General features: G+C 32.5%; 1 protein-coding gene across 1 annotated transcript; it reads left to right on the top strand.

Annotated features, from left to right (window-relative positions):
* Positions 1–2,520: 2,520 nt before the first annotated feature.
* Positions 2,521–18,831, top strand: LOC139894146 (uncharacterized). Its single transcript, XM_071877348.1, has 7 exons — positions 2,521–3,187; positions 3,293–3,420; positions 3,469–3,916; positions 3,992–4,252; positions 5,001–5,623; positions 18,073–18,670; positions 18,812–18,831. Exons 1-7 carry the CDS (start codon positions 2,521–2,523, stop codon positions 18,829–18,831), a joined length of 2,745 nt encoding a protein of 914 aa, XP_071733449.1.
* Positions 18,832–20,214: the final 1,383 nt, after the last annotated feature.

The raw sequence follows: 20,214 nt of genomic DNA, 5'->3' as shown, positions 1-20,214 counted from the left end.
ATTTTAATTTATTACCATGGGTTAATTGTCCTTTGTCCTGGATTATTCGATAAGTCCATCTGGTTTTGTTCATAATAGTCCATCGGTCATAATTATAAAGTGCGAGGGTCTTCGCCAAATTAACCTTATACCCGACGTCAAATATTCCAACTAATTGGGGATTCGAACTGTAACAAGGTCTTAATACTTTGTTTAATGAATACACCAGGTTATCGACTGTGTGTAATCCAAGGTTTCAATACTTTGTTAACAATTACTCCAATTACCCTTGAATGTAATCCACCCCTGTTTTAACGAGTCCGTTAACTATTAATCCATCCCCGTGTCTGGTCAAATGAACAATCATTAGTATTTATAAATATCTCCCTCACCGTACCTGATCGAGCGTATGTAGTTATATATAAATACGTCAAATTGTAACCTTTATATTAAATTAACAAGATATCATTTAGTTAATTAAATATAAAACTCATTAATAGCCCATAGTCCAATTTCCACAAGTGTCGGTCTTTTATCCAAACCCCAATTATGGTACAAAGCTCAATTACCCAATCTTAATATTTAGCCCAACATCATGATTACTTCGACTTAAATAAGTATAATAATAACTTAGTTACGAGACATTAATTTAAAAAGGGAGAACATAACTTACATTGAGTATTTATCGCGTAGCTTTACACGGACAGAATTTCGACTTTAAAACCCGTAAAATAACTTTTACATAACCCAAACTAACTAATATAAAACTAACCTATACTATATATATATATATATATATATATATATATATATATATATATATATATATATATATATATATATATATATATTAATTAAAAACAGGGAGTATTATTGAAATGGTGTAAAGAACTAGGCAGAAGCTCGTGCCTTTTATAGGTAAATTCTGATTTTGGCTGCTCCGCGAGTGCGGAGTTTTGTAGGCAATTTGCTCCGTGAGTGCGGAGTTCCCTGGGCCAGCTCACCAACTTTTGGATTTTTACTTGTCGACATATTATAAATATAAATATAATATATAAATAATTTATATAATTATTTAAATATTATATTATATTTATGTGCATAGTTGACTCATAATTTTGGCTCCGTTGTTTCGTACGTTTACGCCCGGTTTATGTCTCAGTTCCGGTTTTTCGAACGTCTTTTCGTACGCGTAGATATCTTGTACTTTGCATTTCGTGGCTTGTACTCTTGTAATTTTTAGACGTTTCTCATCAATAATTTGAACCACTTGAATTGTATCTTGTACATTTGAGCTTTTTGGATATTTGCGTCTTCAAATCATCGTTTTCGCCTTTTGTCTTCGCACTTATTTATTTATACGAATATTGCATGAAAATTGAACAATTGCAACTAAAAACTTTACATATGGGAAGGATATTGCTACTAAATATATGTTCATTTGGAGCACTATCAGGTCTAAGCTTTACTGATTGGTGGTATAGTGTGAATGACGAGTGCGTCACGTATGGAAGACTATACCAGTGATTCAGTAATGGGGGCTATCGGTATATTCTAGCTTGATCAGCTACGGGTTGCCGGTCTTCTTGTTTATGGCTTTAAGTGATTAGTGACCAGTGCCTTTAAGCTGTGCTTAATGCTTGTAGTGATGTCCACCTAGATATAGTCATTCACTTAACGTTATGATAATTCCCCCACAGTGTTTTGCCCTGCAGGTGTGTATTAGCAGCTTTTAGTGAGTTTTGCAAGGCAAGTCAAGATGTTTGACACAGTGTATAACTCTGATGTTTTGTAATAATCTATATGGACAACTGGTTTGTATTAATAACGTAACACCTGTGATTTCGTGTAATCATATTACTATGTATTTATTAATATATGATGTGTAAACTTTAAAGTCTTCCGCTGTGAGTGCTCAAAAAAAAAAAAAAATTTTGTGTATGTAAAAAGTACGGTGTTACAATTTGGTATCAGAGCATAGGTTTGGCAGTATGTGCACTGTGTACGTGACTTACTCTTAAACTTTTGAATGTGTCATGCCAAACATCCGAGTGGGGAATAAGTGAATGTAGAGATATGTGCCTAGGTAATTGTGCTTAGTGATAGGTGCTAACAGGTTATCAACTAAGCTTTTGTGAGATGATGTGTTTGCAGACAGGTATGGCTGACCAGACCAGAAATAATAATGCCCCTGTGACTCCCAGACCCGGAATATTTAGAGCGCCATCAGTGGAACATAGTCCTGAAAGTGATCCAGATGAATATGTTCATCAGCTAGAAAGTCAATTACAGGAAACTCGAGAAAAGGTAAAGGAATTGGAGGCCCACATCAGGCATTCAGCTGTGGTGTCTGAAGCTAATGATCCACCGATACCTCCAGGGTTTACTGGTACTCAGTATACATCTGGCCCATCGGGTAGTGCTTCTCAACCATTCCAGTCTTAACCTTAAGTTATACCTCAAGTGCCATATCAATCTTCCCAACAATACCAGTACCCTCTTCAATATCAGTAAGCGACAACGAATCCATTTCAAACTCCTATGTTTCAGCAAGTGGTGAAGGAGAAGAAAAAGTGTACGTTCAAGCAGTTTATGGACTGCAAGCCCTCTGAGTATTCGGGTCATCGTGATCTGATTGTGACAATGAGTTGGCTAAGGGAAGTTGAACGGGCACTGAAAGCCTGTCAATGTGAACCAGAATTGCGGGTAACTTATGCCAGCCGACTGTTAAAGAATCGAGCTATGGTTTGGTGGGATACAATTACTGCTCCGTTGTCTGAAGAGCAACTCAATCAAGTCACGTGGGAACAATTTTCTACAAAGGTCCTGGAGCAGTACTGCACCGCATTTGATATCAATCGATTAAAGCAAGAGTTCATGCAAATGACGATGACTGAAGAAATGACAGTCGATGAAGCGTTTGAGCAGTTTATGGACAAGTTAAGGTTCGTGCATCAGTGGATACCTGACGAACAGTCCAGAGTGCAACGGTTTCTAGAAATTTTGCGACCTGAGTATCGCATGATTGCAAGACTTGCTACGACTTTGTCACAAGTGCTTATGTTGGCAAAGATAACTGAAAGTGATATTAAGGAAGCCAGAAGTGTGAAAACTGAAAGTGTGTCGCAAGTGAAACCAGCGGCAAGTCAGTCTAGCCAGCAATTAAAGAAATCAAGTTGGTTTAAGCCAAAAGGACAATCTAGCCAGGGTGGATCACTGTCAAGCATTTAGAAGACATGGTGTAGAATGTGTAAGTCTTCGCATAGTGGGCAGTGTACAACCTTGACGCAACGTTGTTTACGTTGTGGTACAGTGGGACATGAGCCTCAAGATTGTTCATTTAAGAATAATGTGTGTTGGAATTGTCAAAAAGAGGGTCATAGATCTGCAGAGTATCCAGCTGCAAGAAAGAGTTATTCCGGGGTGGGGTCTGGGTCAGGGGTAAGTACTGTGTCAGCTGGGGGATCATCTGCTTCCTTTGTGGGGTAGAAGCACAAGAATCCTCCACAACCTGAAGCTAGAGCCTTTCAGATGTCAGTAGACGCTGCCACTACTGCTGACGATGCAATCACCGGTATGTTCTTAGTAAATTTTGTGTCAGCTCGTGTACTATTTGACTGTGGAGCAAATTGCTCGTTTGTGTCAACTACATTTTGTGCTAAGTTAAATGTGCCTGTTATTGTAATAAATGAACCCTTAAGCGTCGAAGTGGGTGATGGTAGGACAGTTCCAGTTACAAAGTTTGTGTCTGGATTTACTATTGACATAGAGGGTAGTCTTTTCCCTGTGACTTGTTTAGTGATGCCTATACCAAGCTTTGATGTAGTTTTAGGCATGAATTGGCTTAGTTACCATAAGGCCAGTATTAAGTGTGATAGGAAAGTTATTTCTTTTCCGGTGGATGGTGGAAAACAGGTAGTAGCTCGTGGTGATAGCGGTGGGTTTCGTTGTCCATTATTGTCGATGATGAAAGCTTAGAAATCTTTGTCCAAGGGATGTGATTCTTTCTTAGCATATGTGATCGATGTAAAGAAGGAAAAGAAAGTATTGTCTGATATTCCTGTGGTGTCTGAATATCCAGAAGTGTTTCCAGATGAATTGCCAGGCTTACCTCCGATCAGGGAAGTTGAATATAAGATCGAGTTAGTGCCAGGGGCTACGCCGGTTGCTATAGCTCCGTATAGATTAGCTCCTTCAGAAATTCATGAAATGATGTCTCAAATTCAAGAGTTGTTGGACCGCGGGTTCATTCGTCCGAGTTCTTCGCCGTGGGGTGCACCAGTGTTATTCGTGAAAAAGAAAGATGGTAAGCTCCGAATGTGTATAGATTATCGTGAATTAAATAAAAGAACAGTAAAGAATAAGTATCCACTTCCGAGGATAAATGACTTATTCGATTAGCTTCAAGGAGCTTAGTTGTTTTCAAAAATAGATCTACGTTCGGGATATCACCAGGTTCGTGTTGCTGAATCTAACATTCTTAAGACTGCATTTCGTACTCGTTATGGTCATTATGAGTTCTTAGTGATGCCGTTTGGTTTAACCAACGCTCCAGCAATTTTTATGGATCTTATGAATAGAGTGTGTAAACTGTTTTTGGATAAGTTTATTATCGTGTTCATTGATGACATCTTAGTGTAATCTAAAACCGAATCCGAGCATGCTGAGCATTTAAGACAAGTGTTGGAACTCTTGAAACGCGAACAACTATATGCAAAATTTTCCAAGTGTGAGTTCTCGCTACGTGAAGTTCAATTTTTGGGTCATATTATCTGTGCAGAAGGTATAAAAGTGGATCCGTCTAAAATTGAAGCTGTGATGAATTGGAATTCACCAAAGAATCCGACAGAAATCAAGAGTTTTCTAGGATTGGCCGGTTACTACCGACGGTTTATTAAAGATTTTTTCAAAGATTGCAAGTTCTTTGACAAAGTTAACTAGGAAGGATGTGTCTTTTTAGTGGGGTAATGAACAAGAAACTGCATTTCAAACTTTGAAAAGTTTGTTGTGTCAAGCACCAGTGTTAGCCTTACCCGAGGGTTCCGACGACTTGGTTGTGTATTGCGACGCGTCTTTATCCGGTTTGGGCTGTGTATTAATGCAGAGAGATCGTGTAATTACGTACGCGTCTCGACAGTTAAAACCAAGTGAAAAGAATTATCCAGCACATGACCTAGAAATGGCTGCAGTAGAGTTCGCGTTAAAGTTGTGGAAGCATTATCTTTATGGTACGCATTGTGTTATCTGCACCTATCATAAAAGTTTACAGTATATCTTTTCAAAGAAAGAGATGAATATGCGTCAGAGGCGATGGCAAGAACTAATTAAGGATTACGACTGTGAAATCAGATATCATCCAGGCAAGGCAAATGTTGTGGCTGACGCGTTATGTCGTAAGAAATCTGCCGACAGTGTAAAGTTTATGCGAATTGAGATTGTATCCGATTTAGTTGATCGACTAAAGATAACTCAACTTGAAGCATTACAAGATGAACATTTAAAATCTGTGTTAATGGTGAAAAGAAAGGAAGAATTAATGAATGATTCTCGAGGATTAAAGACTTATCGTGAACGAGTTTGGGTGACGTTACTTGGAGGATTGAGGGATTTAATCTTAAATGAAGAACATAATTCGAGATTGTCTGTGCATCCCGGTAGTACAAAAATGTACCATGATCTAAAAGTGTTATATTGGTGGCCAACTATGAAAGCAGATGTAGAGACCTGTCCTAATCCATCCGGACGAAGTCCATATCGATTATAAATGATTCTCAATAGTTGATTACATCGCAAGGTACTTGACCTCTATATGATACATTTTGCAAACATTGCATTCGTTTTTGAAAAGACAATCTTTCTTTACATCGAAAGTTGACGGCATGCATAACATTTCATAATATATCTAACTGTAATTGACTTAACAATATTCTTGATGAAACTCAACGACTCGAATGCAACGTCTTTTGAAATATGCCATGAATGACTCCAAGTAATATCTCAAAGATGAGCAAATGCACAGCGGAATATTTCTTTCATACCTGAGAATAAACATGCTTTAAAGTGTCAACCAAAAGGTTGGTGAGTTCATTAGTTTAACATAAACATTCATTTCCATCATTTTAATAGACCACAAGATTTCATATTTCCATTTCTCATAAACATACGTCCCATGCATAGAGACAAAAATATCATTCATATGGATTGAACACCTGGTAACCGACATTCACAATATGCATATAAGAATATCCCCATCATTCCGAGATCCTCCTTCGGATATGATATAAATTTTGAAGTACTAAAGCATCCGGTACTTTGGATGGGGCTTGTTGGGCCCGATAGATCTATCTTTAGGATTCGCGTCAATTAGGGTGTCTGTTCCCTAATTCTTAGATTACCAGACTTAATAAAAAGGGGCATATTCGATTTTGATAATTCAACCATATAATGTAGTTTCAATTACTTGTGTCTATTTTGTAAAACAATTATAAAAATTGCGCATGTATTCTCAGCACAAAAATATAAAGGGTAAAAAGGCAAATGAAACTCACCATATTGTATTTTGTAGTAAAAATACAAATGATTAAACTGAACAATGCAGGGTTGGCCTCGGATTCACGAACCTATAGAATTTGTATATTTATTAATATACATAATTGTAATCGAAAAAAATATATATGTATTTATTAGTAGTGATATAATTTTTATGTTATTAACCTATATATGTCCTTATATATATATATATATATATATATATATATATATATATATATATATACACACATTTGTATATCTATATCTATTTTATAAACATCTTTTGTTTGTTAACATAATGATAATACTAAGAACAATAATACTAATAGTAATAATGATATTATTGATAATAATTATAATAATAATACTGATAGTTTTATTGATAGCTTTTGTAAAATTAATAGTAATAATAGTAATTCTTAATAATAACAGTATAGATAATGATAATCATCGTAATAATAGTAAATATTAATGATGATACTTATAACAATAATAATGATAAATATGATATTAATAATTATAAGTATATTGATAAAACTAATATTTATAAAAGGATAACAATCCTAATATTAATGATAATAATAATATATTTTTTATTACTTTTATAATAATAATAATAATGATAATGATTTTAATACTTTTACATATGATAATAATATTAATAATTTTAACACTAATATTTATAATAATAGCAATAATAATAATAACAATAATAATAATGATAATAATAATTGAAATAGAAGTAAACAAAATATACCCTTTAAAGCTTTTTATAAAAACAATTGCACCGGGTAGGACTCGAACCCGTGACATCCCGCTCACCCGCAACACCCATTAACCGTTCCTCCAGCTTCTGTTTTTCTGATATAAACCCACTTCACTTATTTATAACCCGTTTTTGTGTTTTTTTTCTTCCTCCTTTACAGATTTAATCGGCTAAAGCCCAAGTGATGATAATAGATCAAGGCCCAAGTAAATGAAACAGTAAAGAACCCGTTTAACATGTCTAGGTTTTTAAAGTTTATGGGGACTTCAGTTTTGAAAAAGGAAAATAATTAAATAGATAAATATCGAATGGTTTTATTAATCACCCACTGATGTCGGCCACAGAGGAATTAAGAACACTCATTTAGTTGTTTTAAAAAGAAATATATATAATGGAGATTGTAGGCGTATATAGGTTGGTGTTTTGGGTTCTCGGACAGGAAAGCAGCCTTTTGAAGCATAACAGCAGGAATCACAAAAAAAATAATAGAGAGAGAGGATGAAAGAGATGGAGGTGATTACGGTTGTGATAGCTTCATATAACGATGACGATGGTGTTCGTTGAAGATGATGATGATTTTATGTGAGTTCATTTGGATCGTACGTGTTTGAACAGAAATGAAGATAACTGATTGGATGGTGTTGGTTATCGGTTGCAAAAGAATATAATGACACAGCAGGAGCTGCTGTAGATGTGGGAGTTTGGGTGGGTTATCGGTCATTTTCGAGGGTGGTGATATGTTAGGTTGATCGAGCAATATGGGTTGGGTTTATATCTAGCTGGGTTCACAAGGATGATGAAGGTAAACAAGCAGCAACAATCAATGGTTCGATGAACCGTATGCTTCAAATGATGCAGAGTGACCAGCTTTACAAGTTTCAATCGGTTTGGTTTTACAATGAAATCTCTTTTATGTTTTTAACTATGTTATCACATTTCACAAATTTTAATTATCATTATACCTAAACGGGTGAGCCTTTGGTTTTGGGGTTTGAAACCGAATAGAAAAATAAATAAGCAGTAGATCGATGGTGGATTGTCAGTGGTGGTGTGGTGGTATAAGGTGATGGTATCCGATGGTTTTGGAGCTTAGCAACAGAGGATTTATGTTTCGCAATTTAAAAGATTGGTCCTGTAATAATAATTGATCAAGAGGGTTTTGTAGGGTTGATGGTGTCGACAGATTACTTCCATCAGAAACAGAAGAAGAATAACAAAAATATAAAAGCAGATAAGGATGGCTAACTGATTTTGTTATCTTGTGATTAACTTAGAATCCATTTGTACTGATTTCAGACAGCAAAATAAGTTACCTTTAGTTTGAAAACGATTAAAAACTGAGTCTCTTCTATTCTGTATTTATATATATATATATATAGTGGGTTATATATATATTTATATACTTGTAATCATCATGTATCTGTATATATCTTGTATATCTGATTGCATATCAATATTTATATATTTATGCTTATATCTTTATTTATATTTCTCTTATGTATTTATGTATTTATATTTATAGATTCTGATTATTCTTTTAATAAATATAATAATAATAATAATAATAATAATAATAATAATAATAATAATAATAATAATAATAATAATAATAATAATAATAATAATAATAATAATAATAATAGTAATAATAATAATAATAATAATAATAATAGTAATAAATAATAATCCTAACATCAATGATAATAATAATAACTAATAATAATATTAGCAATGATATTATTAATGATTAAAATAATAAATTGTATTATTTTTATACTAATATTTATAATATTAATAATGATTTTAATGATAATGGTATTTGTAAAAATAATGATAATCTTAATTATAACTAAATCATAATTTTACTACTAATTATAATAATACTGATATTAATATTAATATTAACAATTAAAGTAATAACATTAATATAACAACTATGCTTTAATTTGTGATTAAATTAAATATATACTTATATTTATATATCTATGTATGCAACCAAATGTTCGTGAATCGTTGGGAACAGTCGAATGATAAATGAATATATGAACACAGTTCACAGGTTTTGAGACTTCAACATTACAGACTTTGCTTATCGTGTCGAAACCATATAAGATTCAAGTTTAAATTTGGTCGGAAATTCCCGGGTCATCACAGTACCTACTCGTTAAAGAAATTTCGTCCCGAAATTTGAGTGAGGTGGTCATGGCTAACAATAAAATTTATTTTCATGACGAATATGGGTTGATAAATAGAGTTTTATCATTAATAAGTAATACAGATAAAACAATTTGATTACTCGAAGAGCACGAATGAGGCTATCACAAAAGAGTGAAATGAGAAAGACAAGTTTCATCATAACTTTTGACTAGTCATGGTTGAATTTTGGAATTCAAGAGATTTAAAAGGAAATCTTCGAAATCTAAAAGATTTGATTCTTCAGCGAGTAAGGAAATTATGATCTCTATAATTAAATGCGATGATCTGTATCGATTGCTTTGTCTGGTATCTTCACTATAAATGAACTTCTTCCGTTCCCTTATTTTCATCATTCCTATACTTTCATTCTTAATTCTTACTTCTAAAAGGTTGGAAAAATGCTTCATCAAGTTCTACTCCTTGATATTTTCTTAATTATCATTTCTGTCATCCTTCTTTTCAATCTTCCACCAGAAGAATCTATTTACTCCTACTATTACCTTGGGGTAATACTATTCTTAATTATACCATGTCTTTATATTGTTATTCGTATTAATATCCATGGTTTGTAACCTCCGTGTTGTTATTGGGCTTTATATTTTCTCTTATATTTTGGAGCTTTGTCCATTCGTTTCTTCTTCTTGCGATTAAACACCGCTTGTAATGGTTCAGAATTCGTAGATATAAACTTTGGAATGAACATTGTTAATGTTCTAAGAAGGAAATCGTAATGGTACGATTTGATTTGTCAAATTACCAGAATTACTGAGAATAGAACTATCAAGAATATATTTTCTTGATATGTTCGGAGGTGAAGTAGAATGAACGAGTCGTGTAACATGACACATGATGATGGTATGATCTACTGTGAACCATCATCACGTTTCATTAGAAACTCAGCATGACTTACTGTAATATAATCACGTTGATCAAGTGTCATTATATTATATTAACTCATGCTTCGATTCCCAACATTACTTCAATAACATTCATATTTTAAGCTCGAAAGTTTACAGAATATAGAAACTAACAGTTTCTATATGATGTAACACTGATAGCATGAAGAGATTAACGATTTCAGATAAGATTAGTTATGAAAATATATTCAGAAATATCGAGGATATTTATAATGAAAGATATGATAATATCTCGGAATATCTAAGATCAGAGGATGATAGAAACTATTGTCCGCAAGGGTTTAGAGTAAAGAGCAAGATATTCGCTAAAGACTTTAGCAGACATTGAATCATTTGGATTCTTTGAAGTCAAACTTATTCTTTGTGATTTATCCACGACTTCCTTCATAGTTTGCTCAATCAGTTTTTCAGTTTCAAACTTTTTTTGAGCTTTGCCAACATACAATTCTTTATCATCAACTTCCGATGATTAAGGTCGTTTATAGTTGCATACAGTTTCTGCTGCTTCATTTAGCTTTTTCAACATTCAGAGTATTGATTTGTGACTGAGTGCTTTTCAGAATTTCAGAATGAGAGATCATAATTCTAAGAGATAAATGTGATACATATAACTGTTGATGTAGATATGCTACGAAATTCAAAATACTGATTGCTGATTCTCGAAAATTGGTATAGCAATTATCGTTACAAGATGCGGATAAGGTTTCGATAATTATAATGATTAATCAGAGAGATTTAAGTCAAGTAGCAACGAGGTTGCTGGTACGTCTGCTGGTAATATGATGGAATATAAAAGAATTTTCCGGTATCAAAAGGGTAATCGTATATATCAGGATTATAGTAAGGCTACTTCGAATGAAAAGTCGAAGTTGACTTGTTGGAGCTATGACAAAATTGGCTACTTTGAAAAGGGATCGCAAAGTTATTTTTGCTAATAAATGCCAAATGATCTGACGCGGCTACGTTTTAAACTTTTACTCAGTTGCCGAGAGTTTCTCAGGTGCATAACTATATGCATAAATCTTTCTTTCCATAGATGAAGTGCGGTTGATTCATCCTATCGATTAAGGTGTTTTCAAGAATCATGAAGGGTTTGAACGCAGATTGTAATCGTCAAGATACAATTGAGGTTTAAGATGAAATCAAGTGGCAAACTTGAAGAATTGTTTAGTTTCATATGTTATAATCAATATTTTAATTCATTTTAATTGTCCAATATTGATAGTCCTTAGTTGATAGTCCACAGTTAACAATTCAATAATTTATATATAATTATATATATAATATTCAGATTAATACGTATTGTGACCCGTGTACATGTCTCAGACTCGATCACAACTCAAAGTATATATATTATTGTAGAATCAACCTCAACCCTGTATAGAGAACTCGATCATTACTGCATATAGAGTGTCTATGGTTATTCTAAATAATATATATATATATATATATATATATATATATATATATATATATATATATATATATATATATATATATATATATATATATATATATATATATATATATATATATATATATATATATATATATATATGCGTCGATATGATATGTCAAAACCTTGTATACGTGTCCCGATATTTAAAGTGCGTAAAATAAATACAGAAATAAATGACGATAAATAAAATGCGTAAAGTAAATAACAGAAATTAAATGACGATAAATAAAATTGCGATAATTAAATTGCGATAAATAAACTGCGATAAATAAAATGTAATCAGTTAGCTAGGAACAGTTAGCTAGGATTTTGTTAGCGTGGATTCTTAACAAAATTTCTCATGGTTAATTTGTTTGTTTCTAACAAATTTTATTTTGTCAAATGTTTTCTTCATTATGCCACTTGTTGGATTCTGATAAATCAAAATCCAAATATAAAATTGGATGAATATGGTTATTCTGTGGTGAACGGATTTGTATATCGGTGGATGTAAGTAGGATAGTAAATGACTGTTGAATCAGCTTCGAAGAATGTATAGTATAACTTATTAATGTGAAATCTGAATATTCCTCGGGTATTACCTACCCGTTAAAATATTTTTACCATTAACACTTTGCACGAAAGAATTTTTAATTACAATCTTTATGAAACAATATATATACATATATATTTTCTTCAGACGTAATCATAGATTTAATGAGTCAATGTGATATTAAACTCAATAGATTTACGGCTAGAACTAAAGTACATAATCTCTAAAAAAATTAGAGATTACATAATCGCCATGAAGGACGAAGATAGTTTATGTAGAACGATTCGTAGAACGATGATTATGCTTGAGGTATAGATTGCGAGGTTGAGACGTGTGATGATGTTGTTGTTGTTGGTATTGGTTATGCTGCTGGTGCTGCTGATGGTGGTAATGTTGCTGTCGGTGCTACAAGTGTTGCTGGTGCTGAGGTTGGTGATGATGTTGGTGTAGTAAGTATAGATTGTAGATCACGCACCATTCATGTCAGGTTTTCTATCCTACCCTATATCATTTCTATCCATCCACTCATCTGATTCGATAGATCTTGATTATCAATTTGAAGTTCCCTAACTTCTTCTAATATTCCCCTTCGATTGGTATTCGAAAGTAGAGGTTGAATATTTTCTGAGATTGCAATAATGCGACCTTCGAGGTGGAAAACATTAGCAAGAAGGGTGAATACAGTGTTGCGCATAGGTTCACCGGTGAGTACATCGTTTTATCCGAGGTTAGGAGGTAAGTTTGGTTCGCGGTAGGGCTCGCCTTCTTCATTTCTCCATCGAGTGAGTAAGTCTCGGACCCACCCCCATCTCCTCTAGAAAGAAAAATAACTAAATGGTTGAGGCACTTCTGGTTCATTGACTTCGGAGTCTGCTGGAATATACAACTCAAAATCGCTTCCGGAACTAATGGAATCCAGGCTAAGTGTAGGATCCATCTCTCACGATCAGTTAAAGGGTTTTGATATGAAATGATTTTCGAATATCGAATCATATTCTCATTATATAGAATATCTATACATACTTCCAAAGATCCCGTAAATTACGGAGAAAATTAAGGAAACGTGTCAGATAAAGTCTACAGTGACAAATACGCTAAGATATGGATTAGTAGATATGCTAAGATATGAATTTTTATCTATACACTATTCATGCAATCAATGCAGTAAGATGTGTCTAGACTAAGAATGATAAGCAGATGATTTCTGACTAGAAATGATAAGCAAAACTTTTGACATGCAGACACGGTCAAAGTCCAGACTCACTAATGCATCTAAATAACTCTCAGTTAGACACACTAATACAAGACCTGGTTCGCTAAGACTACCGCTCTGATACCAACTGTAGAGACCCGTCCTAATCCATCTGGACGAAGTCCATATCGATTATAAATGATTCTCAATAGTTGATTACATCGCGAGGTACTTGACCTCTATAGGATACATTTTACAAAAATTGCATTCATTTTTGAAAAGACAATCTTTCTTTACATCGAAAGTTGACGGCATGCATAACATTTCATAATATATCTAACTGTAATTGACTTAATAATATTCTTGATGAAACTCAACGACTCGAATGCAACATCTTTTGAAATATGCCATGAATGACTCCAAGTAATATCTCAAAGATGAGCAATTGCACAGCGGAAGATTTATTTCATACCTGAGAATAAACATGCTTTAAAGTGTCAACCAAAAGGTTGGTGAGTTCATTAGTTTAACATAAACATTCATTTCCATCATTTTAATAGACCACAAGATTTCATATTTCCATTTCTCATAAACATACGTCCCATGCATAGAGACAAAAATATCATTCATATGGATTGAATACCTGGTAACCGACATTCACAATATGCATATAAGAATATCCCCATCATTTCGGGATCCTCCTTCGGACATGATATAAATTTCGAAGTACTAAAGCATCCGATACTTTGGATGGGGCTTGTTAGGCCCGATAGATCTATCTTTAGGATTCGCGTCAATTAGGGTGTCTGTTCCCTAATTCTTAGATTACCAGACTTAATAAAAATGGGCATATTCGATTTCGATAATTCAACCATATAATGTAGTTTCAATTACTTGTGTCTATTTCGTAAAACATTTATAAAAATTGCGCATGTATTCTCAGCCCAAAAATATAAAGGGTAAAAAGGCAAATGAAACTCACCATATTGTATTTTGTAGTAAAAATACAAATGATTAAACTGAACAATGCAGGGTTGGCCTCGAATTCACGAACCTATATAATTTGTATATTTATTAATATACATAATTGTAATCGAAAAAAAAATATATGTATTTATTAGTAGTGATATAATTTTTATGTTATTAACCTATATATGTCCTTTCATATATATATATATATATATATATATATATATATATATATATATATATATATATATATATATATATATATATATATATATACACACACACACACACACACACACATTTGTATATCTATATCTATTTTATAAACATCTTTTGTTTGTTAACATAATGATAATACTAATAACAATAATACTAACAGTAATAATGATATTATTGATAATAATTATAATAATAATACTGATAGTTTTATTGATAGCTTTTGTAAAATTAATAGTAATAATAGTAATTCTTAATAATAACAGTATAGATAATGATAATCATCGTAATAATAGTAAATATTAATGATGATACTTATAACAATAATAATGATAAATATGATATTAATAATTATAAGTATATTGATAAAACTAATATTTATAGAAGGATAACAATCCTAATATTAATGATAATAATAATATATTTTTATTACTTTCATAATAATAATAATAATGATAATGATTTTAATACTTTTACATATGATAATAATATTAATAATTTTAACACTAATATTAATAATAATAATAGCAATAACAATAATAACAATAATAATAATGATAATAATAATTGAAATAGAAGTAAACAAAATATACCCTTTAAAGCTTTTTGTAAAAACAATTGCACCGGGTAGGACTCGAACCCGTGACCTCCCGCTCACCCGCAACACCCATTAACCATTCCTCCAGCTTCTGTTTTTCTGATATAAACCCACTTCACTTATTTATAACCCGTTTTTGTGTTTTGTTTCTTCCTCCTTTACAGATTTAATCGGCTAAAGCCCAAGTGATGATAATAGATCACGACCCAAGTAAATGAAACAGTAAAGAACCCGTTTAACATGTCTAGGTTTTTAAAGTTTGTGGGGACTTCAGTTTTGAAAAAGGAAAATAATTAAATAGATAAATATCGAATGGTTTTATTAATCACCCACTGATGTCGGCCACAAAGGAATTAAGAACACTCATTTAGTTGTTTTAAAAATAAATAAATATAATGGAGATTGCAGGCGTATATAGGTTGGTGTTTTGGGTTCTTGGACAGGAAAGCAGCCTTTCGAAGCATAGCAGCAGGAATCACAAAAAATAATAATAGAGAGAGAGGATGAGAGAGAGGGAGGTGATTACGGTTGTGATAGCTTCATATAACGATGACGATGGTGTTCGTTGAAGATGATGATGATTTTATGTGAGTTCGTTTGGATCGTACGTGTTTGAACAGAAACGAAGATAATTGATTGGATGGTGTTGGTTATCGGTTACAAAAGAATATAATGACACAGCAGGAGCTGCTGTAGATGTGGGAGTTTGGGTAGGTTATCGGTCGTTTTCGAGGGTGGTGATATGTTAGGTTGATCAAGAAATATGGGTTGGGTTTATATCTAGCTGGGTTCACAAGGATGATGAAGGTAAACAAGCAGCAACAATCAATGGTCCGATGAACCGTATGCTTCAAATGATGCAGAGTGACCAGCTTTACAAGTTTCAATCGGTTTGGTTTTACAATGAAATCTCTTTTATGTTTGTAACTATGTTATCACATTTCACAAATTTTAATTATCATTATACCTAAACGGGTGAGCCTTTGGTTTTGGGGTTTGAAACTTTATAGAAAAATAAATAAGCAGTAGATCGATGTTGGATTGTCAGTGGTGGTGTGGTGGTATAAGGTGATGGTATCCGATGGTTTTGGAGCTTAGCAACAGAGGATTTATGTTTCGCAATTTAAAAGATTGGTCTTGTAATAATAATTGATCAAGAGGGTTTTGTAGGGTTGATGGTGTCGTCAGATTACTTCCATCAGAAACAGAAGAAGAATAATAAAAATATAAAAGCAGATAAGGATGGCTAACTGATTTTGTTATCTTGTGATTAACTTGGAATCCATTTGTACTGATTTCAGACAGCAAAATAAGTTACCTTTAGTTTGAAAATGATTGAAAACTGAGTCTCTTCTATTCTGTATTTTATATATATATATATATATATATATATATATATATATATATATATATATATATAGTGGGTTATATATATATTTATATACCTGTAATCATCATGTATCTGTATATATCTTGTATATATCTGATTGCATATCAGTATTTATATATTTATGCTTATATCTTTATTTGTATTTCTCTTATATATTTATGTATTTATATTTATAGATTCTGATTATTCTTTTAATAAATATAGTAATAATAATAATAATAATAATAATAATAATAATAATAATAATAGTAATAATAATAATAATAATAATAGTAATAAATAATAATCCTAACATCAATGATAATAATAATAACTAATAATAATATTAGCAATGATATTATTAATGATTAAAATAATAAATTGTATTATTTTTATACAAATATTTATAATATTAATAATGATTTTAATGATAATGGTATTTGTAAAAATAATGATAATCTTAATTATAACTAAATCATAATTTTACTACTAATTATAATAATACTAATATTAATATTAATATTAACAATTAAAGTAATAACATTAATATAACAACTATGCTTTAATTTGTGATTAAATTAAATATATACTTATATTTATATATCTATGTATATATTTATTTGCAACCAAATGTTCGTGAATCGTTGGAAACAGTCGAATGGTAAATGAATATATGAACACAGTTCACAGGTTTTGAGACTTCAACATTACAGACTTTGCTTATCGTGTCGAAACCATATAAGATTCAAGTTTAAATTTGGTCGGAAATTCCCGGGTCATCACAGCAGACGTCGCGCAATACATTGGAAAGTGTCATATTTGCGCCCAAGTGAAAGCAGAACACCAAAAACCGTATGGGTCCTTGCGTCAATTAGAGATTCCAGAGTGAAAATGGGAACATATCACCATGGATTTTGTGACAAAATTACCCAGAACTCAAAAAGGAAATGATATGATTTGGGTAATAGTGGATCGTTTAACCAAAAGTGCGCATTTTCTAGCTACTATTGAAACAACTTCGTTGACCAAATTAGCTCAGTTGTACCTAAATGAAATAGTATCACGACATGGGATACCGTTGTCTATTGTGTCAGATAGAGATTCACGATTTGTGTCTAGTTTCTGGAATAGTCTACATGAAAATTTGGGTACTCGTGTTAACCTTAGTACAACTTATCATCCTCAGACTGACGGTCAAAGTGAACGAACTATTCAGACTTTAGAGGATATGTTAAGGGCTTGTGTTTTAGAGTATGGTGGATCGTGGGATGATCATCTGCCATTGATCGAATTTGCTTACAACAATTCCTATCATTCAAGTATTGGCATGCCGCCTTATGAAATGTAGTATGGTAGAAAGTGTCGAACTCCATCGTGCTGGTTAGAGGCAGGTGAGAAACAGTTTGCGGGTCCAGAAATTGTGCACCAGACTGCGGAAAAAGTGGCTATCGCATGTCAAAAGCTGAAAGCTGCTAGAGATCGACAAAAAATGTATGCAGATCCTCGTCAACGACCAATCACGTTTATCGTGGGTGAACATGTGTATTTAAAAGTTTCACCATGGAAGGGTGTAATTCGGTTCAGCAAACGAGGAAAATTAGCTCCAAGGTACATTGGTCCTTTTAGAATACGTCAAGTGCTAAACGATCAAACCGTAGTGTTACATCTTCCTCCAGAATTAGTTGGTATTCATGACATCAACATCTGCTATATTCGTAAGTGTAAGGTGGACGATGAAAATCAAATTCTTCCGCTCCAAGATCTGAAAGTAGATTCAAGTAAGAAATTAGTGGAAGAACCAGTGAGGATCGTCGACAGAAAAGTGACTAAGTTACGTAAAAAGCAGATTCCCATGGTGCGTGTGGAATGGAAGCATAGTTTAGGCACCAATTTGACATGGGAGACCGAGGAGTTGATGACCTCTAAATACCCTCATCTGTTTAACCGTGACCAGATTTCGAGGACGAAATCTTTTTAAAGGGGGTAGATTTGTAACACCCTAGTTATGGGCCTAAATGAAATACGTATATTGTGTTATTTTATTATTATAATTTAAATATGATATTTAAATTATGAGTAATTTGTAGGAAATAGTTATAAGGAGTGAAATAATAAATTATGAGTTGATAATTTATTACGTGACTAAATTAATGTGCTTGTGACGATGGTCACAGAAAATATCTGTTTTCGTGATTTGAACTTCGTTAGGACTGCCTAACGAATACATTGTGTTTTAGATAACGGATAAAAAGTCTAATAACATATCACTTAAAATGGGTGGAGTGGTTACCTTGTGTGCGGGAATATCCGTACCTAACTTTCTACTACTCCTTTATCTCTTGTTTTATTTGCACATACATCATTTTATATGCATATACATGATCGCATACATCATCACCATCATTAAACTTATCTTGTTTTTGAGATTGGGATACAGTGGACTCAAACACACACATGTACGCCTACAAACATACATGGAATATTTAATTCTTCATATCTACTTTAATTAAAATTATCCTTTAATTCTTGAAGTCATGCAATCAAATTGTGATGGTATTTTGATGCTTAAAAGCCACATCAGGACCAGGTAAGCAAGATAATATCTTCTTGAATTATTTTTAATTGTATAATTTGGTTTTCTAAATCTATACAAAATAGGATAATTTCTTGAATCTTGGTGAATGATGCTTACATAATAATATCGATTATTATTGTTGTTTGAAAACATGTTGTTTATGAATTATCAACATGATTGATGTAATTTTTATCTAGATAACCATGATTGAATTGTGTAATTTGAATATGAGGTTTTAAGGGTTTTTGTACAAAATAGGATAGTGATCAAATCTTATGGTTTGATGTGTTAATGGTTAAATTGAATTTGCTTATAGTTTGTATATAATATGTCCATGATTTAGATTTGTTGGATTTGTGTTAAATTTGTAAAAATGGTGATTTAAATTTTAGGGTTCATGTTGGTATAAATTGGGGATTTTGGTACTTTGATAATAAATCTTGTGTATAAGAATTAGATCTTAGTGATTTTGGGAAAGGAATATGTGCACATATGTTTGGTATGTTTTTTTTTTTGTGCTTTGATTTGGACACATAACCTTATAGTGCTCGAAAACCTTATATGTTTTGTGAATATTTTCTGTTAAATATGAAGCGTGATTCAACACTTGAACACTATAGTAACTTGAGTTATTTTGTGGTGATTCTCAGGTGATAAACGAAAAGGTGAAGGCTCAGTGATATAAGACAACTGAGTGCTTGTGCTCCCAGGTGAGTGGGATTATCTTTATGGATGTGATTATACAGTGACAAGTATAGTGATTTGTGCCATGCTTAATTAGATTGTGTAATGAGTCTGTGACCAGTGCAGTGACTATATGTGATTATGTGCGCACCCAGTGAACGTCGAGGTCTTTTGTGTGACGTGCGTCGAGGTGTTTTGTGCGACGTAAGAGGTCAATGCTATTTACCTTGG

The sequence above is a fragment of the Rutidosis leptorrhynchoides genome, chromosome 1 (genome assembly GCF_046630445.1).
Source record: "Rutidosis leptorrhynchoides isolate AG116_Rl617_1_P2 chromosome 1, CSIRO_AGI_Rlap_v1, whole genome shotgun sequence".
Classification (NCBI taxonomy): Eukaryota; Viridiplantae; Streptophyta; class Magnoliopsida; order Asterales; family Asteraceae; genus Rutidosis; species Rutidosis leptorrhynchoides.
The sequence above is the reverse complement of the archived record's forward strand: the minus strand, read 5'-3'. Positions and strand labels throughout refer to the sequence as shown.

What these genes read in the sequence shown, in the direction of transcription:
- LOC139894146 (XM_071877348.1), top strand. Translation starts at nt 2,521, where the DNA reads ATGTTTCAGCAAGTGGTGAAGGAGAAGAAAAAGTGTACGTTCAAGCAG. An exon ending in AGTAGCTCGTGGTGATAGCG is followed by an intron (nt 3,917 to 3,991) that starts GTGGGTTTCGTT and finishes ATTCTTTCTTAG; the next exon opens with CATATGTGATCGATGTAAAG. An exon ending in AACATAATTCGAGATTGTCT is followed by an intron (nt 5,624 to 18,072) that starts GTGCATCCCGGT and finishes TATGAAATGTAG; the next exon opens with TATGGTAGAAAGTGTCGAAC.